The sequence below is a fragment of the Pseudozyma hubeiensis genome, assembly GCF_000403515.1.
Source record: "Pseudozyma hubeiensis SY62 DNA, scaffold: PHS38, whole genome shotgun sequence".
Classification (NCBI taxonomy): Eukaryota; Fungi; Basidiomycota; class Ustilaginomycetes; order Ustilaginales; family Ustilaginaceae; genus Pseudozyma; species Pseudozyma hubeiensis.
The window spans coordinates 632,463-659,916 of record NW_012133820.1 but is presented as its reverse complement, the minus strand read 5'-3'; the positions used below and the strand labels follow the sequence as shown (position 1 = coordinate 659,916).

General features: G+C 55.0%; 14 protein-coding genes across 14 annotated transcripts; 5 read left to right on the top strand and 9 right to left on the bottom strand.

The window, feature by feature from the left end:
* Positions 1 to 287: 287 nt before the first annotated feature.
* On the bottom strand, positions 288 to 4,706 carry PHSY_003973 (hypothetical protein; the record flags this gene model as incomplete). Its single annotated transcript, XM_012334590.1, has 1 exon — positions 288 to 4,706. The coding sequence occupies one exon, from the start codon at positions 4,704 to 4,706 to the stop codon at positions 288 to 290; it is 4,419 nt and encodes a 1,472-aa protein (XP_012189980.1).
* A 1,536-nt stretch (positions 4,707 to 6,242) lies between these two features.
* PHSY_003972 (hypothetical protein) lies at positions 6,243 to 8,070 on the bottom strand (the record flags this gene model as incomplete). The annotated part of the gene is made up of 4 exons (XM_012334589.1): positions 6,243 to 7,252; positions 7,353 to 7,652; positions 7,731 to 7,832; positions 7,920 to 8,070. The coding sequence occupies 4 exons, from the start codon at positions 8,068 to 8,070 to the stop codon at positions 6,243 to 6,245; spliced, it is 1,563 nt and encodes a 520-aa protein (XP_012189979.1).
* Positions 8,071 to 8,642: 572 nt separating this feature from the next.
* On the top strand, positions 8,643 to 9,389 carry PHSY_003971 (hypothetical protein; the record flags this gene model as incomplete). Its single annotated transcript, XM_012334588.1, has 5 exons — positions 8,643 to 8,656; positions 8,733 to 8,830; positions 8,910 to 8,995; positions 9,073 to 9,258; positions 9,366 to 9,389. The coding sequence occupies 5 exons, from the start codon at positions 8,643 to 8,645 to the stop codon at positions 9,387 to 9,389; spliced, it is 408 nt and encodes a 135-aa protein (XP_012189978.1).
* A 122-nt stretch (positions 9,390 to 9,511) lies between these two features.
* PHSY_003970 (hypothetical protein) lies at positions 9,512 to 10,389 on the bottom strand (the record flags this gene model as incomplete). The annotated part of the gene is made up of 2 exons (XM_012334587.1): positions 9,512 to 10,108; positions 10,213 to 10,389. 2 exons carry the CDS (start codon positions 10,387 to 10,389, stop codon positions 9,512 to 9,514), a joined length of 774 nt encoding a protein of 257 aa, XP_012189977.1.
* Positions 10,390 to 10,865: 476 nt separating this feature from the next.
* On the top strand, positions 10,866 to 12,486 carry PHSY_003969 (hypothetical protein; the record flags this gene model as incomplete). The annotated part of the gene is made up of 2 exons (XM_012334586.1): positions 10,866 to 10,868; positions 10,978 to 12,486. 2 exons carry the CDS (start codon positions 10,866 to 10,868, stop codon positions 12,484 to 12,486), a joined length of 1,512 nt encoding a protein of 503 aa, XP_012189976.1.
* Positions 12,487 to 13,019: 533 nt separating this feature from the next.
* On the bottom strand, positions 13,020 to 14,426 carry PHSY_003968 (CCAAT-binding transcription factor subunit; the record flags this gene model as incomplete). The annotated part of the gene is made up of 1 exon (XM_012334585.1): positions 13,020 to 14,426. The coding sequence occupies one exon, from the start codon at positions 14,424 to 14,426 to the stop codon at positions 13,020 to 13,022; it is 1,407 nt and encodes a 468-aa protein (XP_012189975.1).
* Positions 14,427 to 15,381: 955 nt separating this feature from the next.
* PHSY_003967 (hypothetical protein) lies at positions 15,382 to 16,485 on the top strand (the record flags this gene model as incomplete). The annotated part of the gene is made up of 1 exon (XM_012334584.1): positions 15,382 to 16,485. The coding sequence occupies one exon, from the start codon at positions 15,382 to 15,384 to the stop codon at positions 16,483 to 16,485; it is 1,104 nt and encodes a 367-aa protein (XP_012189974.1).
* A 139-nt stretch (positions 16,486 to 16,624) lies between these two features.
* On the top strand, positions 16,625 to 19,042 carry PHSY_003966 (hypothetical protein; the record flags this gene model as incomplete). Its single annotated transcript, XM_012334583.1, has 1 exon — positions 16,625 to 19,042. One exon carries the CDS (start codon positions 16,625 to 16,627, stop codon positions 19,040 to 19,042), a length of 2,418 nt encoding a protein of 805 aa, XP_012189973.1.
* A 210-nt stretch (positions 19,043 to 19,252) lies between these two features.
* On the bottom strand, positions 19,253 to 20,934 carry PHSY_003965 (potential enoyl-CoA hydratase/isomerase; the record flags this gene model as incomplete). Its single annotated transcript, XM_012334582.1, has 2 exons — positions 19,253 to 20,316; positions 20,547 to 20,934. 2 exons carry the CDS (start codon positions 20,932 to 20,934, stop codon positions 19,253 to 19,255), a joined length of 1,452 nt encoding a protein of 483 aa, XP_012189972.1.
* A 779-nt stretch (positions 20,935 to 21,713) lies between these two features.
* PHSY_003964 (hypothetical protein) lies at positions 21,714 to 22,004 on the top strand (the record flags this gene model as incomplete). Its single annotated transcript, XM_012334581.1, has 1 exon — positions 21,714 to 22,004. The coding sequence occupies one exon, from the start codon at positions 21,714 to 21,716 to the stop codon at positions 22,002 to 22,004; it is 291 nt and encodes a 96-aa protein (XP_012189971.1).
* Positions 22,005 to 22,344: 340 nt separating this feature from the next.
* PHSY_003963 (actin) lies at positions 22,345 to 23,952 on the bottom strand (the record flags this gene model as incomplete). The annotated part of the gene is made up of 1 exon (XM_012334580.1): positions 22,345 to 23,952. The coding sequence occupies one exon, from the start codon at positions 23,950 to 23,952 to the stop codon at positions 22,345 to 22,347; it is 1,608 nt and encodes a 535-aa protein (XP_012189970.1).
* A 509-nt stretch (positions 23,953 to 24,461) lies between these two features.
* On the bottom strand, positions 24,462 to 25,298 carry PHSY_003962 (3-oxoacyl-(acyl-carrier-protein) reductase; the record flags this gene model as incomplete). The annotated part of the gene is made up of 1 exon (XM_012334579.1): positions 24,462 to 25,298. One exon carries the CDS (start codon positions 25,296 to 25,298, stop codon positions 24,462 to 24,464), a length of 837 nt encoding a protein of 278 aa, XP_012189969.1.
* A 24-nt stretch (positions 25,299 to 25,322) lies between these two features.
* PHSY_003961 (hypothetical protein) lies at positions 25,323 to 25,964 on the bottom strand (the record flags this gene model as incomplete). Its single annotated transcript, XM_012334578.1, has 1 exon — positions 25,323 to 25,964. One exon carries the CDS (start codon positions 25,962 to 25,964, stop codon positions 25,323 to 25,325), a length of 642 nt encoding a protein of 213 aa, XP_012189968.1.
* A 330-nt stretch (positions 25,965 to 26,294) lies between these two features.
* On the bottom strand, positions 26,295 to 27,442 carry PHSY_003960 (hypothetical protein; the record flags this gene model as incomplete). Its single annotated transcript, XM_012334577.1, has 4 exons — positions 26,295 to 26,377; positions 26,796 to 27,021; positions 27,118 to 27,178; positions 27,345 to 27,442. The coding sequence occupies 4 exons, from the start codon at positions 27,440 to 27,442 to the stop codon at positions 26,295 to 26,297; spliced, it is 468 nt and encodes a 155-aa protein (XP_012189967.1).
* Positions 27,443 to 27,454: the final 12 nt, after the last annotated feature.

Genomic DNA, 27,454 nt, shown 5'->3' with positions numbered 1-27,454 from the left:
GCTCTGTTCAATCACAGCATGCTTAGACTTTGCCGTCCTGTGAACGCGCGGTGAGCAGCTGCATGTGTCTACTTCGAGCCGAATCCAGCGACAATCATCTCATGTCTTTCGGTGTCAAAAAATCCGCTCGTTCACAATGCGCGGAACTTCTCGCCCAATACATCGTCGCGCAGCCTTCAATTGAGCCATGGAAAAAACACAAGCATCCACGTCCACTGCTGTGCAAGTCATTCAATTTCGCAAAAGGTATTGTCGCTGCCCATTCGTCCTTCCTGCTATAAACTTGTTCAGATGTCTTCTTCGTCGTCACTTTCCCCTGGCTCTGACGTCATCATCGGTCGATACTCAGACCCGGCGCGGTTCAGGCGACGCTTGACATCCGATTCGTCTTCGCCGCTCGACCATCCTCGACCTCCGAGCCAGCTGAGCAGCACCGGCAGCAATATCAAGCCGTGCAGAAGGCCTCCCACGATCAGGCAGAGCCACGTCTTGGCATAATACAGCTTGAGCAGGTCCGACTTGGTGAAGATGAGCACGCCGACGCCAATCAGCTTGGTCGAGAAGATCCCGTTGACAACTGCGCCACCAACATCTGTGAGAGCAAGCCAGGCTCTCTCGTCGCGCTCCTTCTGCGACATGGGATGCGATCGTGGCAGAGCGCCTGGTGCACGCATGAAAGCACGCGCAATGTGAGCGCAGAACTCGACGCCGATGGCTGCGCATACGCTCAGGTTGACCAGAGTCAGTGCATTGAACTGGATGCCCCAGAAGCCCATCGCACCAGCCACCAAGAATACTGCGCTCGCCACGCTCAACGTCACCACCGCGCCTGTACGCCAGCTTCCGAGCAGCACCGTGTTGATGGCAAAGATTGCGATGGCTGCTGATCCAAGCACCTGGACGGCCATCGAGATAAGATATGTGTACTGCTCAAAGAAGATGAAGAAGAGACTGTAGGGGAAGACGCGGTAGCCGACGCGTTCCGACACATCGTCCGAAATGCGCTGCGATTGCTTCAGCGCGCTGATGAAATCCGACTGCGATCTGAGCGGCGCAAAGTAAGTGCGGAAATGCGACGAGCGGACGCTCTTCTTGCCAGTCTCTGGATTCGTGACGATGCTGAGCGCTGAGGAATACGCCGCTTGGCCGCCGAGCGGACATTCTTGATCCGTCGGGCTTTCCAGCCATTTCGTAAGATAGCGGTAGAACTCGTCGCCTTCGGGGAGGCCGTCCATGGTGATGTTCCACGCAGGTTCGCGACCTTCAAAGCATGGCTGACAAGAGAAGGGACTGTCGCGAGGGCCACAGAAGACGGTAGGATCGGAAGTCTTGACCCGACAACAGCCATCGAGGATGGGATTGAGCCATTGGAGGAAGTCATCGATCCAGCTGCTGGTTGGCTCCGCGATCCAGGACACTTCAGGTCTTCGACGCTCTCCCTCCAGAGTGTTGGCCAGCGACAAGGGCTCACAAGTGGTGAATCTTCCGCAAAGGTCTCTCTGTCCCTGACGCTCGGACACCTCCTCCCCAGCAGCAACAAAGTATAGGGGCGGACCAACGTCAAGGAAGACGTCGATGGCGTCAAAATAAGGCCTCAGGTATGATGTCGATGGGAGCGCAAGGCGCTGGTCGAGGCCCATCTCGATCCTTCGGACCCCGATGGAACTGATGACAGCAATTGCACCAAACGCTACCACGACCAGCCGCTTGACATTGGACCGCAGCAAAGCGGGCGCAAAGCGGTAGCGGATGAAAGAATCAAGTGTGCCGTCTTTGGCCGCCGTGGCTGCATCGGTGGGGAGCTGGATCTGACGTTGACGAGGCGTCGCCTTGAGGAAAGGCAAGCAGTCGATGCGTCTGCTCTCCACACGATGAGCGTCTAGCGTCATTGCCGCAATGAAGACAGTGCAGTGCAGTATTGCAACGATGAGCATGCTGCCTGCAGCATAGAGGGCAAAGTTCCTGACGGCAGGCATCGGAACCACCGCGCCGAGCAGGAATGCCACAATCTGAGTCGTAGCGCTGAGCAGGATGGAAGGACCGACGCGTGCCAGGCAGCGCGCTGCTCGCTCCTCAACAGAGACGGATGCAGACGGACTCGCTGACAGACTGGCATCCATGAAGATGTCGCCTCTGGCCTCGACTTCTTCTGTGGGAGAGAGCGGCGGTTGACCGGACGCACTGATAGATGGCGCATCCGAAGCCGAACGAGTCATGCCGGCGATAGCAGGTGTGTGTTGAAGGTTTTGACGATCCATCTCGTTGCAGAGCAAGAAGATGTTGTCGACTCCAACGGCGAGGAGCATGAAAGGGATGACCTCTGCAATAATCAATGTGACTTTCACGCCCATCGCGCTGAATATGCCAACAGCGCATGAGACGGAACAAAGCACAATGACAATGCCGAAAAGCCCCAAGCTGAACTTCGAGGATACGCAGTAGGCATCGACGAACAAACGGGCTCTACGAAGAGCGGTCTGGACGAATCTCGACCTGCCGTTGTTCGAGTTGGCTGACGCTGCGTTGATGCGAGGATAGGATCCTGGCTCGGCGATTGGCGAGTCGCGCTCTTCATCGTCGCTGTCGGCCTCGTACCTTGTACCGCTCCTTCCACCAAGAGTGAGTGCCACGTAGATGAACATGGTCAAGTATGAGAGGACCACGATGCCCACATCGGTGTTGCTGCTGCTACCGATCTCGGTTTCGAGGCTGACGCCAGTACTGAAGGCGATCTGAATGCCCAATTCCTGTCGTCGCGCTGACAGCGGATGAACTTCTTTTGCCTGGTCTTCTGTTTCGGCGTCTTTCGCCGAAGGAGCGGCTACTTGTTGAAGGAGTGCAAGCAGCTCGCGTTCCCATTTGCCTGCCTTTCCAAGGGAGGTGCCATCGAGACTGTTGTTCAGAACGTATGTCACGACGACAGACCGAGCCTGACTTGGCCGGGCATCCTGCGGCACACCCCCCAAGACGATGTTAGGCTTGAGCGGCTGTCCGAATGAGGGCAAACATTCGACAGGATTGTCGCCGCATTGATCGAGAGCTTGATCCCAGTTGTCTGCGTCCAGTCCATTGCCCAGCGGATCGTCTTGGAAATAGCCAAGGATGCTTTGCACCACACATGGCGTGCCTGGACCAGCGGGAGCAAGACATACATCCTGCAAGGTGATTCCTGACGACGTCTTGAGCTCGCGGACCGCCTTTTCAAGATCGGACAGCCACAGAAGTCTGTCCCACGACAACGCAGGCGGAAGGGTCGAAAGTTGAGCGTCGGACGAATTGTGTCGAAGTGAAGGTAGATCCTGGTACGAATGCTGGTCCATGAGGAAGATCTGCTGCGGTCGATAGAATGGGCCGAACTCCTGATCGAAAATGTCCTTTTGCATTTTGGCTGTCGAGCCAGGCGCTACCCAAAGGCGAACCGGGTCCACCTCAACTTGAAAGTCCTTCCAACCAATGTTGGCGGCACCGACAAATACAGCCGCTGCTGCGAAGGTGAGCCATGGATGGCTCGCGCAAAAAAGGCCGAGACGATAGAAGAATCGGGTCAAGAGTTGGTTTAGGGCGTACTTTCGCGGCTGAAGCGCTCCCAGCGCGGAGAGATTGTCATTGCGCTCCAACCCTATGCCGCGGTAGATGCCGTCCGGAGCGGAGCTCGACGAGCTTTCCTCGCCAAAGTGACCGATACCTCTTGCTCCGACTAGGCTGCTCGTGTTATGTTGAGCGGCAGGCGGTCTGCTCTCAACACCGTCAAGGGAGTCTTCGGAGTCCAGGCGAACGCGCTCAAAGCCGCTGGATTGACTGAAGAGGCTGAGGCCGCTCGTGCGATGAGGCAGGGCTATTGTGCCACGGCGGCCGCGCAGGACGTTGATGATGGGTCGCCAAAACCATACCAGCACGACGAGCAGCGAGTATAGAAGAATAGCTGAAAAGGTGAAGCACGAGACAGCGCCTACCGCGCAAGCAGAGCCGGATTGGTTTGATGGCGGAAGCGGCGGAAGTGCCGCGCAGGTATCCGGACAGTCGACGCAGGCACACCGCGACAAGAGATCAAGATCTCCGCATTGTCGCGGGTTGTGGTCGAAGGGGATCGGCGGTGCAATCGAATCATTGCGAAGACGCTTCGCTGGCGAATGTGTCCAGTCCAAGCTTCGATCCGAGCGCATATCGGGGAAGTTGATTTGGAAGGGGCTACCGAGCAGCGGCTTCTCATCGCCAAGAAATTTGAGGAAGGCGTTTGGAGTCTGGGCGCCGCCGCCAATCAGATCCATGGCGAATCCGTTGCTGGCTCCGAACTTGACATCCTTGCAACTATCGAAGAATTTTTGCTTCCAGTCGGCATCGATGTAGTACTCTACGGTCTTGACGGCTTCCGACGGCTTGCCATTACTGTCAGTCACCTCTTGTGTTTCGACAACGTCGACGTACTGCGACTGGTTTGGCGAGCAGGTGAAAGAGCAGAAGAGCGATCGAAAGTTGTTACGGCAAGCAGGGCATGAAGAGACCAGAGGCTCGGCTTGCTGCAGATTCGCCGACAGATTCTCCACCTGGGCTTGCGTGCAGCAGACGGGACCTTCAGCAAAGTCTGCACCACACGTTGCGATCAGCAGATCTCGAAATCCTGCCTCTTGCGGTACTGTTGCCTTCTCGTCGACTGAGCATGGCAGTTCCGGGCTGAAGACGCTCTTCTTGCCGCAGTTGCCCTTCATGTGGCAGCGCCCGGGCGGACGCTCCTTGATCTTGAGCTGGTCCATGGCGGCGATACGAGCGACCAGACGAGCGGTAAGAGTCGGCTGGGAGTGGTTGCTCTTTCTGATGATGGTCGTGGTGATGGTGAGTCTCAACTACCCTCCTCGCAGAAGCCCATGCGCGGTTGGACTCTGTGTGGAGGCATCGCACCCTTCCCGGACACGGCATTTCACTGCGCGTCTCCTAATGGACCCTTGAGCTTGCGAGTCGCGCTACATTTTCGTTTCGCGCCACTTGTCTATTTTGACCCTAAAATTGTCGTTTTTGCGCGAACTGAGGCTGAAGGGTGATAACTGTTACGTTACTCAAAACATTTCCACGTCTGTCTCCATTGATTGAAGAACAACGCCAGAAAATACGTTTAATCTCGCTGGCAGCGCGACGACACACAAATTTGCAGCAGACAAGCGTGGAGCAAGATGACAGACAATGCCAAAGCAATTCATTCGCCATTGCATCCCAAACCGCATCGCATACATATCCAGCGGCATGTAAGCTAAAGCGGCTTTCAGCCCTCCAACGATTGTACATAACGGTAGCCATCTGGCACCCGTTTAAATCCAATTTTGCCAGACAGACACGCATCATCAATGCCGAAGCGATGCCTGAAATTGAGTAAGACGTTGCTTGCTGACTCAAAAGTCTGGCTGCGACAATGATCTTGCCTTTTATCGGTAGTCTGCAACCGATTTTGTCGGGCAATTTCACCATCAAGGACGTTATTTTTGTTGCAAAAGTGTGCCAATGACATATTTTGTTCTGAATTTGAGTAAACACAGGACGATTGGTCTCATTGATTGGTGACTCTCTTTTCCGCTCGCTACAAAATGATGAGCAAAGGTCGCTACGTTCGCTGATAATGCAGACTTCACAAATCCTGTGCAAGCTACCCTGACTATGTCGATCAGTTCGGTCCCAGATATTCGCAGCAAATGCGATTGCACGAGCATTATGGGCAAAAAAACTAATATCATTCCTCATCGAGGAGTTTTACTATCGTCAAATTGCATCTTACAGATGATTCTCACGTATTTCTAAGTGAATCCCAGATTGTTCTGTCAATGTTGATGTTGCAGTTCGTAATTCACTCTAGTTGCCTGATTTTCTCAATCCCGTGTCTCAGTGTCGGATTTTGGGTCTGTGATCTTTGTTCGCCTCGGATTACTGGTATTGTCAGGGGCAAACGCAAACAACAGCTTCATCTGGATGCACAATCGCTCCGACAACTGCTGCTATGAATTGCTTTGCTCGAGTTCATTATTCATCCGTCACACAGCAGTGAAATGGTCGACTAAATATGCTTTCGTCACACACTCGTGTTTTGAGTCCGTAACTCCAACAAAAGGTCGCAAATTATAGCTTCAAGCGACAAATTTGCTTGAATGCCGGTCAGAATTTCGACATGGATCCTTCAGAATATATTCGGTTTATAAATCATCGCGCCGGATCCCACACAAGTATCACGCAATCTCAGTGACAGCGTTATCGTAGTCCAGCTAGTCGATTACGATGGGGGTACAGCGCGCACGATACAGGGCGAGACTATCCTGGACGAGACAGCGATCGACGTTTCTGAAACGGTCGTCGAGGATGCGCAGCCGTGTAGCGAGTTGTTCCACGTCTTGGATAGCAGCGTCGTCTGGCGACATGAAGGTCTTGTTACCAAGCAAGGTTTGCAGTGGCCGTAGAAGGTACTCTGGAGTGACGAGACGATACGTTTCGCAGCTGCCATCATTGCTGTGCCGAAACGTCCCAGACCGCTCCGAGCAGTTGGCGTCGGCGAGGGTGACGAAGCCGTCCTGCATCATTTTTCGGACAGCCCATTCGAAGAGCCGGTGAATCTTGTCTAGCTGCTGCTCGCTGGTGCCCGAGTTGATGCTGTGCATGGCCCCATTAGAGCGAGAAGCAAGACGATGCTGCAGCCGAATGCGAACGAGGCGTTGAGCGAGCGTGGAGAGGACGGAGTCAGAGCGAAGATCTGAGACGGAAAAAGGCTGGGAGCGGTAGTGCTGGCTGATATGCTGCTGAATTTGGAGCTGGAAGTAGGATTCGGTCAGATTGCGATCCGGAACCTTGGTCGGCGCGCGTAGCTGTCGAGGATTGGACTCGGATGATCGAGACAAGATGCTCGGCTCGCTCGAACGGGGCAGCGACGGTGATGACATTGATGATGACTCGGGGGGCGACGGATAGGCGGTCCCGCCTGAAAGCAACTTGCGGGCAAGCTCTTCCGGTAAGCGTCGCCTGTGTGAACGATCCATCTTTGGCTCTGCATCGTCGTGCATCGCAGGTGCAGTGACGGAATTTGCGTCCGGCGACACGTCAGATCTAAGCACACGTAAAAGCGGTTTTCGAAGGAGGCGACGAGAGGCGGACTGCCTAGCTGCGGGCTCCGTTTTGGCGAGCTCGACCATGTTCCAATCGAAGGGTCTACGGTAAAGCTCGATCTCGCTCTTGATCACGTCACGCTGATGGTATGATTCCATGTTGATGTCATCGCAGAGCGCTGTGAAGGGTGGTTCGGGAGAGGTAAGAGTGAGCATCACTGCCAGAGCTATCTATACTTTTTTTCGATGGCATTTGGAAGGTGGTCCTCCTAAACTCACCCATACGATCAGCCAGAAGATATCTTTGGCCACCACGGTCAATCTGTATCTTGCCGGCGCAACCAATAATGTCTGCGACTTTGAAGCGTGGAGCCATCGATGGTAGAAATGCTGCGGGCGCCGGATTGTCGAGCCTGTTGGCGGAGGTGGACGCCTGAGGCTGCGGTGGCATGATGTAGCATTCCGGGATCCCGCAGGACGCAGCGGCGACCGCACCTGCCTGGTCGGCGAGCGATTTGGTCCGACGTGACAATGACTTGCGGGTTTCGACTATACGAAGCACCGACGTACCATCATCCACTGTGAAGGGAAAACGCAAGGCGGTCAATTCGCTGAGATCAGGCATGATCAAGCAGGAACATGAAGAAATCGACCTACCTTCATAGTGGACTTGATCTTCTTTGGCGGTGACTCCAACAACCATGCCGTAGACTTCCGCCCGAAGTGCTGGTCGCTCGTGATGCAGGAATAGCGTCTGACCTGAACACAGCAGAGCGGAACGAAGAGCTCGAGGTCAGCTCCGCCTGCACGTCGCGTTAGCTTCTGCATGCTGAAGTTTGTACTCACCTCCTATCGCGTAAGACAGCTCTGGCAGCGTTTTCATACTTCGGACCTGCTGACAGGTGCATTTGAGTACGGCAGAGGGATCCCGCTCGGTCCATTCGTACAGTCGGACTGCATCATTTTCGGAAACCTGCCTGAGCGAGAAGTGTCGCATGCCGAATGTGGGGATTTGACGATCTCGGAGTAAGGCTCGTGATAGCAAACGGATCAGTTGTCAGTTGTGCTGATAGGTCGCGAAGGCAGCGGCAGCAACAGCATCGTGTCCGTGTTGCGAAGGCATTCCGGCCGACCGGACCTCAGGAGCTTGGCTGCCCTTACGACAAGGCTGGCTGAGCTTGTGATGGATGATGAGCAAGAGCCAAGCGCGGTGAGAAAAGAACAACACTTTCGTTCGACCCCGAATTCCGAACGAGGGGATTCAAGCAACAAGGCGCGTCCACAGTGGCTCATGCCACGCAGACAAGAGCCATGCAACTCAGCCCTAAATTACTGCATCCAAAAAAGAAAGACACAAGACGGATGGATGGATGTGTTGGTCTGCTGGGACTTGCTCCACGACGCGTCCTGAGCTGGAAAAAGTGACGAGGAGAGTGCGCAAGGCAGGACCCTTTTTCTTCCTGGTGCCTCTGGGAAAGCCGACAGCCCGTTTGTCGACGTCCATTCTTTCGACATCACCAACTACTATACGATCTACTTTCCTCCGTTCACACGCCTTATTTTGGCAAGATGAGCGACGCAAAGTGAGTCAGCGGCTCGGATCGCCAGCGAAACACAGGGATCCCGGCTGAACGTCTTGCAAGTCTCTCTCTCCAACAGCACCTTTTCGGTTTCGGACCGTCCCGAAGAAGCTGCCGAACACCAGCAGCCTTCTACGCTCGACAAAGGCAAAGGCAAAGCGCGGGCAGTCGAGCCAGGTGAGCGAATGCGTGAACCAGAACAGTTCCCACATTGAATCGTACTGACGACCGACTTTCTGCGCATACCGACACTCAGAGGAAAACGACGACGAGGATGAAGATGACGACGAAGACGACGAAGAAGAGGAAGGAGAGGATGACTACAACATTGACGATGACGAGGTATGTGCATCGTCATTTCAGAATGCGTATATGCTACGCTTCGGTCCGCTGACAAAGATCCTTACGCACGGACACAGCTTGCTGAATTGATCGAGGACGACGAGGAGCTCGCCGAGATCGACACTTCCAATATCGTATGGACCGGACGCAGACGAAACGCGCCTCTGGACTACAGCTCGGAGGAGGCGCTCAAGCAAGCAGGCCTCGACTCGGGTGCTGCTGCTGCCGCTGGTGAGCAGGAAGAGGAAGATGCAGAGTTTCGTGTAAGTGAACTGCTCGAAAGTGATTGGGTCCACAAGTCTCAACCAACCAACGCATGCTAACTCAACACTCTTTCTCGACCCTTTTCCCACAACCCTGATTCCCACAGGGCGACGAGGTGGACGACGAGTAAGCGGAATGAAGCCACCAGCGTTCCACAAGCGGAGGTCGCTCGAAACGTTGCGTTGCAAAAAGGTACAAATACAGAAAATGAATTACAGCTACCATCCGACTGCCAGTGTGCTCGCAATCAAGCTAATCATCGGCGTCGGCATCTTCGACCCCAGCTCCGCCCAGACCTTCGTGAACGAAATCGTCTTCGTCCATTTCAACGTCCGGATCCTCTTCATAGTCGAGATCCGCTGCTTGTCGCTCTGCATCTGGCTCGGGGACGTGCGCGAGTCCTTGTTGATCGGAATCACCCAAGTCCGCCGCTGCGGCTACCTGTCCGGTAAATTGACTAATCTGTGCGGGTGTGTCTGGAAGCACATCATTCTTGGCGCCATTGATTGCTGCTGAATCATGCTGAGCACCTTGTGCTGCATAGGCGTTGACCTGGTTGGAAGGGTGAATGGGAAGGTAGGTCTGTACGAGCGAGATGAGCTCTTGGATCTGATGCGGATGGAAACGCTCTTCAAGCTCTTCGACGAGTGTATGCAACTCCACCATGCTTTGCGGAGCGTGGTTGACAATTTGAAGTCGTTCGGATCGATTCAAACCGAGAGCGCCTCGTCTTGCTTCCGAATCGTTGATCGAGTAGCCGCGTGCTTTGAGCTCGTCGAGGAAGGCAGCTATGTTTTCGGCCTCTTGGTGCGCGCATGGCTTGGTCGTCTGACTCAGCGATGAGATGGTCTGCCAGAGTAAAGAAGGAAGGAAAAGGAGAAAACGGAGACGATCGGTCAGGTGCTGATCGAGCTTCTCGACAGACCGGATCGAGCCGTTTACGAAGCACTTACCTCGTACTGAATCGTTCTGAGGTTCTCGGGAACTTTAGAGAGCCAAGCATCGTCATCGATATCTTCTGCTGTTGGCGCTGATGCGTTGCGCAAAGCGTCGTCGTCATTTTCGTCGTCTTTAACCACTTGGCTGGTTTCTACGAGAGGCTTGACCCGTGCTTTTTGCTCCGACTCCATCTCCTTGAGCACCTTGAGCACTTCAAAGTCGCTCAAAAGCGCCGATCGCGCCTTGAGAATGCGCATAATGTGGTGCTGCTACCTGCAAAGCGACCGCATAGGATGTTTGGCCGGAAAAGCCAAGATGGCAAGAGTTGATGGACGAGAGAGCAAAAGCAAAACTGCAATTCCAGTCGTACTAGTGAGGATTTCAGAAGAAAGTCGAGAAATCTGAATTACGTAATCAGGGTGCATGCCAAAAATTTCGATACTTCACTCTTGATTTCCGGGCTGCAGCCACTTTTTTTGAGTTTCTCCACAGAAGTTCAACACCATTCCTATCTCCTCACCATCACACAACACGCCACTCGTTCGTCCGTTCCACCAATCGGCTCCATCAACTGCCGCCTCAGAAGGACACCGCGCTCATCAAAGTTGGATTCTCGAAGCTCCGGCTTGACCAAGAAGTCTGACGTCCATTGCGTATATCCACCAAGATGGTAAGCATTGCCATAAGATACTAGAGAATGGATGTTTCAACAATCAGCGCACAAACTCTGAACTGACTTATCTTGGGCTTCATGCTCTCCTCCCTGTAACGCTCAACAGAAGATCAAAGCGCTTTCGAGATCGCTAGACGTGCACGCACCCGCTCGACAGGGCGACCCTGCCCCTCTTTCACGCAACCTCGATCCAGCATTGCATCCCTTCGACAAGCCAAGAGAATACACCCGTGCTCTCAACTCCGCCAAGCTCGACAGGCTCTTCGCCAAGCCTTTTATCGGTGCTCTCGAAGGCCACATCGACGGAATTTACTCGATTGCCAAGGACACCAACAGACTCAACGTCGTAGCTTCCGGAAGCGGTGACGGAGAAATCCGCCTTTGGGACTTGGCCCGACAGAAGCCCATCTACGTCTATCCTCGAGCGCATTCCGGTATCATTCAGTCCATCTGCATTTCACCTTTGACCTTCATGTCGCCCACCGGCAATTCGTCGGTCGGTCGCAGGATGCTATCCTGCTCAACAGATCGAACCGTCAAAGTCTGGGATGCGGATCCGCGACCCGACGGGCTGGGACAGACAAGTTTCGGCGCTCTGGACGACGACGAAGACGATGAAGAAGGTATGGACACAGATATGACCACTGGTGGCAGCTTGAGGAGAGGTGGCCTTCTCAGCACGCGAGACAGGGATGTGCCACCCAGCGAGCCATTGACTGTTTACAGCGGCAAAGCCGCCTTCAACTCGCTCACTCACCACGCCTCGAATGCGATCTTTGCTTCGGCCTCCTCGTCGATCCAGACCTGGGACCTCGAGCGTGGCGGCTCTTCCGATCCGCTGCTGTCCATGACCTGGGGTCCTGACGCCATCAACGTCGTGCGCTTCAATCTCAGCGAGCGCGAGGTACTGGCTAGTGCAGGTAGCGATCGCGGTATCGTCCTTTACGACCTGCGCAGCGGTAAACCTTTAACCAAGATGATCATGCAGATGCGGGCAAACGACATTGCATGGAACCCTACAGAGCCCACCGTGTTTGCCGTTGCGAGCGAGGATCACAACGTCTACACGTTCGATATGCGTCATCTCAACTCGGCAACACAAGTCTACAAGGATCACGTGGCGGCCGTCATGTCGGTCGACTTTTCGCCAACCGGCACCGAGCTTGTCACCGGCTCGTACGATCGGACGCTCCGCATCTGGGATTACGGCAAGGGTAATCACTCGCGCGATGTCTACCACACGAAACGCATGCAGCGTATCTTTTCCACTTCTTTCTCCATGGACGCTCGTTTTGTGCTCAGCGGTTCCGACGACGGCAACCTGCGTATCTGGAAGGCCAGAGCGAGCGAGAAGCTCGGTCTGCTCAGTGGAAGGGAGATGGCCAACAGAGAGTACGCCGAGAGCCTTCGCAAGAAGTGGAGCGGCGTGGGCGACGTGTCAAAGATCGAAAAGCAGAGGCACGTGCCCAAGGCGATCAAGCAGGCACAGAAGCTCAAGAAGACCATGATCGACGCCAGGAAGAACAAGGAGGAGAACAGACGCAAGCACTCGAAAGCAGGAGACAAAAAGCCCAAAGCGGCACGAAAGGAATCCATCCTTTCTCAACGCGAATAGCTCCATCCCTCGTCCTTGCTGCTCGTATCCTGTTTTGTTCGCACGCCGACTCTTGCATATTGTACTTGTATCATTTGCGAAAACAATCCCTCTCCGTTTATCTCATTCTGGCCGCATCCAACAAAGCGCCAATCGAACCGTGTCTGCAGCTTGTCGACGATTTGTGACGCTCTTGATCCGGGTCAGTAGTCTGCTGTCCTCAAGGTTGATCTTGGTAAGCTCAAATCAGAGACACGCAAGTGGCTGCTATTGCGTGAAAGATAGCAAATGGATTAAGAGATGCGCTGGAGAGATGACAGACGTGCCCGGAAAGGGATCAAAGATGGCTAAATGAATACAACAATGCATACTACACGACAAGTGAGCAGAGGCAGGAAGTGGAGGAATGGGTCGAGTCCGGACATGGGGTAATGGGTCGAGTTCGAAAGGAGTATGGCAGAAGCAGTCGCTCCGGCTGTGACGAGGCGACGAGGTTTTGCAACGGGGTTATCCTAGAGTACAATTTGATGTGAGTCGCTTCCTTTGGTAGTGGCTCAAGAGGCTGTGGCAGCCGCTTGAGCCATTTCGGCTTTGGTGAGGAACCTGCCCCCGGGACCTCTTGGCCTTCTGACGGCATGCCTGTGCCTACTCTCGTGGAGATAGGGTTTCTTGCCGTCTTCATCAAGGCCGTCGCCGTCCTTGCGTGCCTTGTCACGAGTGTGCATGTACGCGAGGAAGTCCTTCTTCCTCTGCTCCTCGATCCTGGCGCGCGTGGCTCTCCTCTTGAGGATTCGCTGATACTGCTTGGCATTGACGTAGAGAGGCTCATCCTCTGCCGGAGCAGCATCGTCTGGAATGGGCTGAGCTGCTTCGGATTTGGTGTCGACGGCATCGTGGTCATGTAGCGACACGCTGAGGCCGAGATTGGACGGACCAGAGTGTAAAGCCGGGGAGGCGTGGTAGGCGAAGTCTTCGGAGCCCACGACGGATTGCGCACGAGAGTTGGAGAGGGAAGCAGGAAGTGCTGATGCGGTGGCAGAGCCGTGGTAAGGGCTTGCATGGGAGGCGTCGTTGGGGATGCCCGGACCAAAAGAGGACCAGAGGCGAGAATGATCTGCGGCAGCTACGTGGGAAGAAGCAAAGTCGTCTGCATCGCCGGCGTTGATCCAAGCCGTGATGTCGGTCTCCTCTGGATCGGCATGGTAGGACGAGATGCTGTGGTGGAAGTCGCTTGCTGGGCTGTTGGCATTGGAGAGCGCACTGGGAATACGGGGACGGGTACGGCTGCGGCTGGAGGAGGAAAGACGCGATCGCGGCTCTTCCTCTGCTCGAGTACGCTTGCGTGCACGCGGACGAACGTTGCCTCCTGAGCCGGAATCGTCGTCGAAGCCCAAAGCGCTCGCTGTGGCAGGGTGAAGCAAGTCAGAGGTGGAGTAGGGCGAGCCGATATGCGGAGCATCGGAGCGCATCGAGGCAGGATTGATGTCCCAGGGATACTTGTTGTTAGCAAGGCTGGAATGGCTATCGGCGCCGCTACTGTGAGTGGTGGCATTGGAAGGCACACCGTGGTATGAGTCGGCAGGGGAATTGGCCCAGCTCAAACGACCGCTGTTGGAGAAAGCGGCGACGGAGGCGCTTGAGGAAGAGTGATGATCGGCGCCGGGCGAAAAGTGTTGATGCGGGGTGCTTGCAGAGCTGGTGTACGCATCGAGATGATGTGGGTGGTGACTGGACGAAGGGCCGTGGTTGGGCTGGGACGAGGAGGGGTGTTGGATGTAAAATGCGCCAAAGGACAGAGGATTCTGAGCCATGTTGCCCGAGCCTGAGTTGGGTGCGCCGAGGTGACTGGCAGATGGAGAACCAGTGTAAGGGATATTGAAGCCACCAGGAGATGTAGGATGCGGTGAGCTGGAGCCAGATGCGTGAGCCATGGGCTCATACAGATGCGAATACGACTGCATGATTCTCCTAGATGCGATTTAGGACACCCTACTGGGGGCGCTTCGCAGATGCGTCTAGTCCAGGATGGTAGCAGACGTAGTCAGTGCGACTGAGCGACAAGGTACTAGATGCGGATAAGAGATGAAATGGAGATGAGGAAGAAGAAGAGGATGACGAGGACGAGGCGGACAGTTTGAGCGTGCCCGATTCGAGTGTGATGAGTGTGACGAGAGCACGAAAAACTTGCACATGCTCACACGCTCATCGGCTGCTGCTGCAGTACTACACTACGGCCCCTTGCCTGCCCAGCTCGCCCGCGGCTCAAACCGTAAAAAGCGAAGAAAAGTCAAAAGTCAAAAATTTCAGAAACTCCACCTTTGTTCTGGCTGAACTTTTTCCATACGGTCTGGAGCTCTGTTTCTTACACTATCTGATTTCTCGGGACCTGTTAACCGCCCGAAGGGTGCTTGTGCCCTGCAGTGCCAAGACGCTGTTCGACGCCTGTCGCCAATCCCTACAGACGACACGCCCTCCTCCCGAAAAATGTCTTTCGTACGTGTGACTCTATAGCATGTTAAGTCGCGACTCGCACACCTATGCCGTAATGCTCTTTCTTCGACACTGCCAAAAAGTGCGCGCTTGTTGCAATTTTCCGAAGCCGACATGTAGAGAGGCTGTCAAATGTCGAGCATGCATCAGGAAGAGCCGCCAGACGAGCGAGATGTGCTTCATAGTGCCGTCATGACTGTTTGTTGTGCTGCTGTCGCGTGCTGATGCCACTTTTGGGCTTGGCGATTCATGCGTCTGATCCAATGCACCAGCTCGGCTCAATGCATCCGGTCAGCTGAACGCGGTAACTTAGCCGTAAGTATGTCTGCTTGTGCTATTCAGAGACTCCACCAGTCGACATCATGACATCCCGTCCTTCTCACCCATCATACTGCACACAGTTGTGCCTGCGACTCGGTCACGATCATGTCGATATTTGCTCTCCCTGTCCTGGTCCTGGCGGTGCTAGCCGTGCACACGATCAATGTGGCAGCACTCCCCCAAGTCCTCGTATACACCAAAACAGCAGGCTACCGGCACGAGTCGATCCCGATCGCCGTCCAGACCATCACCTCTCTCGGCAACGGCTCACTCACACTGCCTTCTTCTGCCATCGATCCCTCCATTTCAGCTGTTCGATGGTCCACAGTCAATACCGAAGACGAGACCCGATTTCACAATCTCACCTTCCTTTCGCAGTTTGACGCCATCGGCTTCGTCAGCACCACCGACCAGGATCCTCCGCTCACCGGCACCGTACTAGACGACCAGGGCCTGCGCAACTTTGCTCGCTACATCGAACAAGGCGGGGGCTACTTTGGCATCCATTCTGCAGCTGCTACCTTGTTCGGTGCTCCCTTTTACGGTCGACTCGTCGGCGCCTATTTCGACTATCATCCACAGATTCAGAACGTCTCTGTCAAGCCAGTCGATGCGTCGCATCCGTCCACATCGAGATGGCCAGCGGATGGTCTGCGCATCTACGAGGAGGTTTACAACTTTCGCTCGGATCCCAGAAATCTGCCCTCGCCTGCACATGTTCTTGTGACCAATGCCTCTACCTTCTCGGATCCCGGAGTCAATCCGCAAGGCTTCAGGAACGGCACCAATGGCCCCTCACCTCATCCGCTGGCTTGGTGGAGGCAGGGCGGTCTGCTCGATACCAATTCTTCTACCGATGCAAGTGTCAGTGGAGTGGGCGGAGCCGACATCCAGGCGGCCGGAGGGCCAGGTAGAGCATGGTACACCAGCTTGGGTCACGACGTCTCCACATGGCAGCTCGATCTCTTCCGAGGACACGTTGCTGGCGGTATCGGCTGGGTGCTTCAGTCATCCACAGCAAGGTCGGCTCACGGCGGCAGCAGCAATGGAAGCACCGGCACATCGAGCCAAGACACGACGCCGGCTAGCAGTAGCGCACATTCCCTGCGTCCTGCGCGTCTCCACCTGCCTGCAATGGCCGTCACTGCACTAGTTGTCACTCTGCCAGGCCTATCTGTACTTGTAGCGCAGATCCGAATTCCTGTCTAAGAGCATACTGCGTCTCACATTGTCGACACACATCGATCCTACAAACCTGCCCGTCAACGCACGTCACCGCACAGTTGAGATGAAGTCCGACAAGTGAGGTGGAAGACAAGCGGGCGTAAAAGCCGGCAGGTCGGTTTCGATGAGCCTGAGCCCTCGAGCCGGCAACCCTCCACACACACGCTCCAGCTCGGCCAGTTTTTGTTTCTCTAACTGCAACGCCGTGGAACGGCGACTTTCAAAAATTCTCTTTCAAAACTCGGCAGTCGGTCAATTACCATCAACTTTTTTTGGATTCCGAAGCTCGAGGCCGCACGACCTTGTCCTTCTTCTTCGCTCGTGTTGGCGATCCCCGAAACGGCGTCTCTTCATCATCAACCGATCCCCTCTAAACGTCGTTGGATCGAGCGGCATGGCAAAGAAAGGAAAGGCTTCCGCCGGCAAGGCTGCTGCGAAAGCCGCCAAGAAGGAAAAAGCCGAAAAGCAAGCCACTCGCAAACTCACAAAGCAAGCCGCAAAGCAAAAATCCCAGAGCAAGGCCACCGCATCGTCCACAAATACCAAGCAGAATGGCAAAAAGGGAGCTGCAGCTGCAGAATATGACGAAGAGGATCTCGATGCGCTCTTGGCTAGGTACAGGGAGCAGTGGGAGCAAGAGCACGTCGTAGCCGAAGAAAAGGTGGGCGGACCGCCATCTCGCAGAGCCAATGCCACCTTCACACCTTGTCCACTCGGCAACGATCTCTACCTGTTCGGCGGCGAATACTTCAATGGCGAGAGAGTCGCCTTCTACCAGGACATGTACCGCTATATACCCGAAAAGAACGAATGGCGAACCTATGCATCCAAGAACCAACCCGGCCCCCGATCCGCCCATCAAGTCGCTGCCACACCAGCACAAGGCGGCATGCTCTGGCTCTTTGGAGGCGAATTCTCGGGTGCAAGACAGAACGCCTTCCATCACTATCGCGACCTCTGGGCATTCAGCATCGAATCAAAGGCATGGGAGCGCATCGACACCAAGCTGCGTCCCAGCGCTCGCAGCGGTCACCGCATGACCTTCTGGAAACACTACCTCGTCCTCTTTGGCGGCTTCATCGATACCGGTGTAAAGACACAATACCTCAACGATCTTTGGATCTTCGATACCCAAAACACCTTCAAGTGGACAGAGATCAAGCAGAACGATCTCCGTCGTCCACCTCCACGCTCCGGATTCTCTCTCCTATCGTGCCCTGAAGGTGTCGTTCTTCACGGCGGATACTGCAAAAAGTACGTCAAGGGTCAACGCACCCAGGGTGTAGCGCTGGAGGACACATGGCTGCTCAAGATGGACGAGGATCTCACCAAACTCGATTGGATCAAGAGGAGGAAAGTCGGATACGCACCCAACCCGGCTCGCAGCGGTTGCACCATGGCTCTTTGGCAGTCCAAGAGCATGGGCATCCTCTTTGGCGGTGTCACCGACACCGAGGCAGACGAGGAGACCATGGAGAGTACTTTCCACAAGGACTTGTACGGATATCAGCTGCCAGGCACAGGTCGATGGATCAGCTTGAACTTGAAACGTCCCAAGAAGAAAGGAGGCGGAGGGAGAAGGAAGAAGAAGCAGCAACAGCAGCAGCAACAGCAACAACAGCAGCAGCAGCAGCATCAAAGCAATGGACATGACTCGGATGAAGACGACGAACACGATTACGGGTCTGACGATGAAGATGCCGATGAGCAAGCAAAGAATCTTGCCGAGTCGACAGAGAAGCTTCAGGTCCAGCCTTCGCCACCATCACCACTTCCAGCGCAGGAGGACGAGGAGGAAGACGACCCGGACGATCCACTCAGAACCATCCCGCTCGAACGGTACAACGTCATGCTCGCCGTCCAACGCAACATCCTCTACGTATACGGCGGCATCTTCGAAGCCGGCAATCGAGAATACACGCTCGACGACTTCTACACGCTCGACCTAGCCAAGCTCGAACGGTTCAGCTGTCTCAAAGAGTGTCCGATCGATGCGCTCGAATGGGACGAATCCGAATCCGAGGACGATTCCGAGTCCGAATCCGGCTCCGACTCTGACTCCGAATCCGAATCCGAATCGGAAGGAGAAGAAGGTGACGAGATCCCGGAAGGGTTCGAGTTCGACGAGATCGACTCGGACGACGAAGAAGCTCGACGAGCCAAGATGTCGGCAGCCGAGAAGGAAGCGCTTCGAGCCAAAGCACAGGCCTTCATGGGCGTCGCATCCGACAGTGCTCGGACCGAACAGGAGATCCTCTCTACCCCACAGCCGGGTGAAAAGCTGCGTGCCTTCTACGAACGTACCAAGCAACACTGGGCCTCCACCGCACTCATCGAAAGCGAGGGCAAACTGCGTGGCAAGGAGATGCGCAAACGAGGCTTCGCTCTCGCCGATCAGCAGTACCAGGAGTACAAACCCATCCTCGAGGAGATCGAGAGGATCCGCGCCGAGGCAGGCTTGGATGCGGCGGAAGCAGCGGTGAACAAGGTCGGTGGCATCGGCGCGGGTAGCACCGGTGTGGATTCGAGGAATCGCAGGTGAAGAGAGGGTGAGGAAGAAATCAGACGCAAAACGCAAAAATTGCAGACGAGTTTGCGCACGCAGAACATCGAGAAAGTCGGATCATGTGCGTGAGTGCGTGAGAAGAACTGTGCGTGTGGACATTGACCAGAAAAGCATGACAAGAAGCAAAGACCCGTGCCTCGAGAAACACCCTGCAGCGGCGATCGGCAACCGGCACTCGTTCTCGCTCTACAACTTGTGACGTGCACCACCAGCGATGCTCTCGAACCTCTTCTGAGGAGCGCCCGAAGCAAACACCGTCTCTGCACCTCTCAACTCGGCCTGATTCACCGCATCCACCCCCGCGTACGCATACGCAGCGTCGTTCAGCAGCTTTTTGGTATACAGCAACGAGAACGGACTGGCGTTGGGAGGCAAGAACTTGTCCTGGACGTGTTTCACCACGTCATCCAGGATGGGTGGGGTGGCTAGCTTGTCCTTGCCATCGTAGGTGGGCGGTTTGGTGTAAAGTCTGGTGATGAAGCCGCTTTCCTTGAGGTCTTGTGCGGACATCTTTCGGCCTTCCAAGAGCGCTTCTGTCGCTCTACCCAGACCCATCTTTTTGATGAATGTGACGGAAGTCAGACCTTCGGCTACAAGGGCGAGGGACATGAAGGGAGTGAAGAGGAAGAAGTCGTCGTAGGCGTACACCAGGTCGCAATGGCTCAGGATAGCCGCCGAGAGTCCGACAGTTGGACCGTTAAGCGCAGCGATCAAGATCTTGGGGTGGTTTCGCAGCGCAAGAGCTAGCTTGCCCTGACCAGCGTGGGTACGACCAGCGTAGAAGTCGGCAATGATGGCTTTGCCCTCGGCAGTGTTGCTGTCGGCGCGGGCGACGTGATCGGGCAGGGTGCGGGAGGGATCCTTGACGTTAGCTCCGGCGGAAAAGTATCGTCCTTTACCGGTGAAGATGGTGACGATGATGTCGGGCTGGAGGGCGATCCATTCGAGACACTGGGTGATGCATTTGTAGTCTGCCCAGCCGAGAGCGTTGAGCTTCTCCGGGGCGTTGAGGGTGATAACTGCAACTCGGTTGTCGCAGTTGGCAACGAACGAGAGTGCTACGGGTGCAGAGTCGGGTTGTGCCGGTGGAGGCGAGGTGAACTTAGTTGAGGACATGTTTTGGCGAGCGCTTAGAGGGACTGGATGTAGATTTGAGCGATGACGATGGGGAATGCGAGAAGGAGCACCAGTCGCGAAGTGAGTGGGGTTGTGGTTTTGAGGCTCCGCTTGGGCTTCGCCCAGCGGCAGACCTGTTGGCCGAAGGCCAACAGTGTGGGGTCGAAGATGTGCCGGTATCCAAACCCGAAAAGAAGCCGGAAAGTGAATAGCCGAGACTGTTTGCACCCACGCGGACGAATAAAGCGCGCTCGAACTGTGTCCGCCATTTTTGACGTTTATCCGCCGCGACTTGAACCTTGCACTCACTTACATCGTCGTCACAGGTCGTCCTCATCCCCGCTTTATCTGAACCCGGGAACACCTTTCAGCTTTCGCCTGGGCTTATACAGGCGTGTGACCTGCCTTCTACGCTTGATGACTGGAGGAGCAGTAAGAAAGCGCGATGAAACTTCTCCTACACGTCTCTTCTTCCACCGCTGCTGCTCAAGCAGTCGGTCGCGAGTGCCCTCAACAGATAGTGCCGCAGTGATGCACTTATCGGCGACGATCATGTACTCAACCTCCATCTCGTCATCTTCATCAGCGTTTTCCTTGTTCAGGAAGGCGCTCGTCTTTGAACTCGCCTTCGTGTGTTGAAAGTGTGCTGATTCGTCCAACTCCAGTCTGACATCAAGCTGAGTAGTTTCTTTCTCGACTTTGGCTGTACCACCGGTGAGCATACCAAAGAGCTCTCCGATTTTCTTGAGCATACCGACGGGCGTCACAGCACTCTCCGTGGGATGTGACACACTGTCTTGTGTCCCGCTCGAAGACGCTGAACCTTCGCGGGACGGAGGTTGTGCAAGCAGCTGATCGATCATATCTTCGTCGTTTTGAGCCAATTCGAGATCGAGTCTGTGCTGTGCGGAAGGTATCGAGCGGAGGAGAAGCTCCAGCAGCTGATCTCTGTCTAGGATGGGAAGGGATGCCAGAGCCGTGATGGCAGCTGTTGAAGATCGCATGAATGCCCGGTGGGCGTAGTGAGCGTGATTCCAAGGTGCGTGACCTGTGCGGGTTGAGCTCGAGAGGTGAGATGCGGACCTTGCATGCTGGAGACAGGAGGACAATTGAAGCGGTGATCATCCGCACACTTGATTGCACCACGAAAACAAGCATCAAGCAGCAAGTCAGGACTTTGCTTTGCCGACAAAGCTTTCGCAATCGCAATGCGACCCGCACTTGTTCCCGCTCTGTATCATTCCGTTTGAACACGGCCTGTCCACTGACTAGATCGACTTCGCTCAGCTTTGCGATTCGGCAAACCTTCTTTTTTGAGTTTGGGCGTAGTCTTCAATAGTGCGGAAAGAAGCGAAGTTCGCCTCAGCAGTCTTGTCAAACAAAGCTATATCACCTTGCGTTTGTGCGATCGGGCTTCGTCTCTTATCCTCCACCATCACCAATCGTCTGAGCCCGGTCAATACATCGTAGACGTCTTTACCAGCTCCCACCTAGAACAAGCGGTTTGGAAACATCGCCCCCTTCGTTGAAAATGCGGTCGACCTCGATGACACCGCTGCCAGACGCTCCTACTCAACCCGATGCGATGATGCAAATCGACGACAGCGACGACATCATCTTGGTCAGCGAGAATTTTCGCACGCCTCGCAGCAAGGCCGGACCTCGTTCGCCTCCGGAGACCCCTCCTCCTACGACACCTTCTCCGAACGTCAAGCGCCGCCGCACTTCTGCTCCTTCCCAGAAGAGCAGCCCCAACAAGCGGGCCAAGCACAAAGAACGAGAGGACGTGAAGCACGGAAAGAAAGGGGAGCAGCGTCGATGAGGATGACGAGGATCGCAGGGACGAGCGGCAAGTTAGTGCGGAGCTTCAGGTCGAGAAGAAGGAGGAAGAGGACACAAAGGCCGTGGGTGAAGGAGGAAAGTCTCCGAGGAAGGTAAGTGGTGATCCTGCGCCGCAAATAATGGCTCGTTGCAACACTACTGACTTCCTGACTCGTCTCTGCGATCCGCGTCTTGTCACACAGTTGTACCAGAGGTTCAATGTTGAGGAAGACAGGCTCATCGTGCAGCAGTGAGTCAATCTTCATCCGCAACACTTCCCAAGGCCAACTGTTATCGCAAACTGACCACCCTCACCACAGACTCATCGAGAATTTCGACGCTCACCCAGTCAAGGAGGCCACCAATCGCGCTTGGAACACCGTCATGCAACGAAGTGAGTGACACAGCTTGCGCTCACAAGCAATGCGATACGATGGTAGCGAGCGCCAGACTGACCCTGCCCCTTCTCTCTCCTGTTCTGTTGCCCTGATCCAGTGCGCGTTATCCTCAAGGCGGGTTTGCGAAACCTCCACGGAGAACAAGATGCGTTTCTGCCGGGCGAGAAGCGCTGAGCGTCTTGTCAGGAGATGAGCTTCACTGTCACACAAGGATTTCGGCTGGCACTCCGTTCGTGACGTTTGTAGAAAGGCGGTGGGTGTTGCAAAGCAGGGTATCGGTGACATTGCATTCGGAGCAAGCAAGCCTCTCAAAGATCGATGAATCAGAATGTCTGTCAAGCCAAAGAAACAGAAAGCGAGAACGTCAGTAAACCTTTGCTCGTCATCAATACCAAGATCCGTGTCCATCCGCGCACTCGCACTTACCTTCTTATGAATCACATCCGGATCCTCATTATACTCCTCGGCACTAACCCACATCCTCTTGAACGTACTCAACCCCGCCAAGATGCTGCCCCCAATCCACGTCGCGTACTTCCTCTCCGGCGGAGCAAAGATCTTGATCTTCATCTCCCTCACCGCCAACCTCTTGACCTCTGCCAACATCCTATCGCCGAAACCCTTCGTCAGGGTCGTTCCACCGCTGAGGACGATATTGCTGAAGAGGTTTTTGCGGAGGTCGAGATCGGTTCTGTTGATGGAATCGACGATGACTTGGTGGATGCCGGGGAACTCGTGACCGATCAGTTCGGGGTTGAAGAGGATCTCGGGTGCACGGAAGCGTTCGGCACCTAGACGGATGGTGTTTCCGTCGGGAAGTTTGAACTCTTCGTGTTGCGGGGTGTCTTTTTCCTCCTTGGTGGGGTTGAGGGCTACGTAGCAGGTTTTCTCTTTGATCATCCTGACGAGTTCCTTTTCGGCGCTGGTGTGGAGGTGGTAGCCTGCTTTGCGAAGGTGTGTTTGGAGGTTCTCGGTGACATCGCGCCCAGCGACGTCTACCCTGCGTATCGCGTTGGGCATGGAGAAGCCTTCGTACACCGGCACCGCGTGCGTAACGCCATCGCCCGAATCCAACACTATCCCCGTCGTCCTACCTGAGGAGTACAGACTCAACACCGCCTGGATCGAAGTGAACAGCGCTGGGACGTTGAACGTCTCAAAGAAGATCTGTGCAGCCATGTCACGATTGCTGCGCGGATTCAACGGTGCCTCGGTCAGCAGCACGGGGTGTTCCTCCGACAGCGTCTCGAGTTCATCGCTGTAGACGTGGTTCCAGATGCGTTCCATATCCTCCCAATCGGTGACGATTCCGTGCTCCATAGGGTATTTGATCTTGAGAAGACCACGAAGCTCTTGGGCTTTGCGACCGATGAAGAGGTCCCCTTCGATGGCGCCGGCCATGACGCGTGGATGTTTGGGTCGACCGACGAAGCTGGGGAAGAAGCATTTGGGAGCGTCCTGACCTGCAAAGCCGGCTTTGATGGAGCCGGATCCGTTGTCGATGACGACGGGCTGGTTTGTGAGGACATCGTCGAATTCGTTGCCCGCCATGGTTGCTGAGGAGAAGTGGGGCCGTGGTCAATCCTCGAAGGAGCAGATGCGATTCGTACAAAAGTCAATGCAGGTGACGGGTCAAAAGCGATTGCTGTTTAGGTCGGAGAGTGCTGCGGTGGTGCTCGTCTTGGGAGCAAAGCAATCCGGATGTGACAGCGATTGGGATCTGTGCTATGATGTGTGATGTGATGAGCAAGAAGGAAAGGAATTCATGAAAGCGCGCTGTGAGTCGACAAGTAACTGTCTGTGCTCACTCTTGGAAAAAGTGTTGGTTGGAAACAACGCTCGCGTGTCGGTGTGTTGGTTCACACACAGTTTAGCTGCTGCGCGCAATACTGACTGACACGCTCTGCAACGCTTTCTCTCTCTTCTCGCTCAACCGCGTCCAGCTTGCATCCCGACTTCCGAATTCATCATCTCTGTTCTCACTCTCCATTTCGTACCAAGATAACACAGACAAGACATGTCATAGAACTCAATGCCATTCTTGTCGTGTGGAAGCTACTCTATTGAAGATTGACAAAACAACCGCCGTCCACTAGTACCGAGCTACCCGTCATGAACTTCGCCAGATCCGAAGCCAAAAACACCACGGGCCCAGCGATATCATCCGGCCTGCCCAACCTTCTCAATGGATGCCTCTCCACCATCCTCCTCCTCTTCCCTTCATCCCTCAGATCGTCCTCGTTGATCGCAGTCTCGATCGTCCCCGGTAGCACGCTATTGCACCTAATCCCCAAGGGACCTAGCCCGATCGCAGCAGACTCCATCATGCTCTTGAGACCCGCCTTTGTCGGCGTGTAGTGGCTTTGAAACTCGCCTCCCACCAGAGCCGAGATGGAGGCGATCGCAACGATCGATCCTCCGCGTGGGGTTTGACGCGCCATCAGCCGGGCGGCTGCCTGGGTGGCGAAGAAGGCGCCGTTCAGGTTCACGTCTTGCACCCTTCGCCATGTGGAAGCCTCCATCTCGAGGAAGCCCATGAAGGGGCAGATGCCGGCGTTGGAGATAAACACGTCCAGACGGCCGAAGGATGATTCTGCTGCCGAGGCGATGGCTTGTCCCACGGTGGGGTCGGAGATGTCTCCGGGGATGAGGATGGATTGGGCTCCGATTTGGAGGAGTTCGGATTGTAAAGAGGAAGCTTCGGACGTGGTTTCGGCGTCTCCGAGGTAGTGGACGATGATGGCTCGAGCTCCGTGTGCAGCGCATGCTAGGGCGCACGCACGTCCTATCCCACGGGATGCGCCCGTGATGGCAACGATCTTGCCTGGCAGCAAGTTCGACCCCGCAACGCCTGGATTCACGGCTGCTGCAGGAGCGCCGGTCGAACTCGAACTCATCGCTATCTCCTTTTTCGTCCGATCTCAGCTGGAAGCACCCGTAGCGACCCGTTCAATCTCCGATACCTCGGTATGATCCCTCGTATGTCTCATGCGATGAGCCCAAACAGGCTTTCCCTCTTTATCCCAGACGAATTCACCACCCAGCTGCTTGAAATCGCCACCCTTCAACGCCAACGATCCAGATTTGACGATCTCGGCCACGCTGCTGAAGAACGTCTGCGCCAACCCCTGCTGATGATGCGAACCGATATTGTCCTTCTTCGCGTCGCCCTGATCGAGATTCCTTCGGGTGACTCCGAGTGCGTGGTAGAGGTTCAACTCTGGATCGGCGTAGAACTCAAACGGTGGACTGTCCACCTGCTGCTTGTAGTGTTCCAGTCCTTCCGGTTGACCGGGTCCGACGACGACGAGCGATGCGCGAGAGGCGTCTGTGAGGACGGTGGATTTCGAGAGCGCTTTGACGTACTCCTTGCACATGCCACAGTGAAAGTGGCGTGTAAAGATGAGCACCAAGGGAAGGTTGTTGGTGTTGGCGCGCGTGAGGAGAGTGGTGAAGTCGATGCGGTTCGATTGGCTGTCCAAGACGTAGGTCGAGTTGGCGGCGGAAAGCTGTTCGGACGATGGGAGCGCGTCGTCCGAGGTGGAAGTTTGCGTGGTGGACATGGTGGAAAGGGGAGCTGAGGCAAGTTACGCTACAAAAGTGGATCGAAGAGCAAACCCTTGGTGTTATATGCGGATGGGAACCGCGACAGCTGCAGGTGCTTGTGCACAGACTTACGCCACCGAGAACCCTTGCTTGCAGTTCCCGACCCTCGACTCGATGTGGGGGGATCAACGGAAATTTCACACGTTGTGTTAAGACTTTTGCTCACAGGTCTCGTGGCTTCAACTCCCTCGCACAATGCTCGCGTTGCCTCATTGTATCCTAACTCAAAGTGAATCGACCTCGTATTCGACTCTGACAGGTCGATCAATCATCACAGAATGCTCAAGTCACACGGAAGTCGGTCGATGAAAAGATAACCATTTCGAGCCTGGTCGCTGACTGTCTAGTGAATCGGGGAAAACTCGAGCGGCTGTCGGAAAGAAAGGTTTGCGTCAAATGAGAGTGCACGTAAGTCAGCTTCGGGTCTTATATCGCTTGTGTACTTGCCGCGAGAGCTTTCGGGCGAGCAGCAAGATCGGCTCTGTAGCTTAGGGTCGGATTCGAGCAAAGAGATGGTGGAACTTACCGTCCGCGCCTGCCTCCAAGCAAGCCAATCGCTCGTCTCCGTAGGCAACAACCCCATGCTCCAACACTTGTACAGCCCCAACGCGATCGCTGCAAACTGACACAACACAAACAAAATCTTGGGTAGAACCAAGCTCTGTCCTGGAGAGGAGAGTCGATCGAAGGCTGTATCCAACAAAGCACAGGAAGCGGTTCTGTCAGTTCCCTGACTCTTCCCTTTTTTTTCACGGATGCTGTAACCCCGGCGGGATGACAAAACTTACAGCTGTTCATGGTGGAAATACCCTTCAGTGGTCCAGTGATGAGCATACCGACAGCCATCATGCTGAAGATCTGCACACCCGACCCGGACATGTACAGCATGATGGCGTTCATGGGTAACGCTTTTGCTGGTGAGTACGCCAGTTCCCACGCTTTGGCCATCTTGAGTGCTGCTGGATCCGCGCGTTTCTGTGCTACGGTCGATGATGATTTCGATTTGGATTGCTTCTGCAAGAGGGTACATCGTCCAGAGGATCGTTGGGATGTCAGTGAACCTCTCTCGATGGTGAACTTGAGAATGGCAGGAGTGGTTCTGTCGCTTACCTTGCTGACGGCATCTGGATCTGTAAAGCCGATCGGATCTGGTAGGTCCTGTGCCTTTGCTCTGTTAAGCAAACCCGAAGATGCACAGAGGTTCTGTGGCGTCAGTACGAGAGCTAGAAGAACGATCTTGCCTCTGGATGTGCGACTCACTTTGATGTGCCTGCATAGTTGACCCGGAATGCCGAGAGCGGCTGCTGTTGTGTCTTTGACATGGCGAGCCTTCGTACGTCGTATGCTTTCCTCGTTCGCAGTGCTGCCGATACCGGATGATCGGAGGTAGGAAGTAGTTGGTAAGAGTGTTGGCAGCAATTCCGAAGTGTCGCATTGCGGTCAGTGC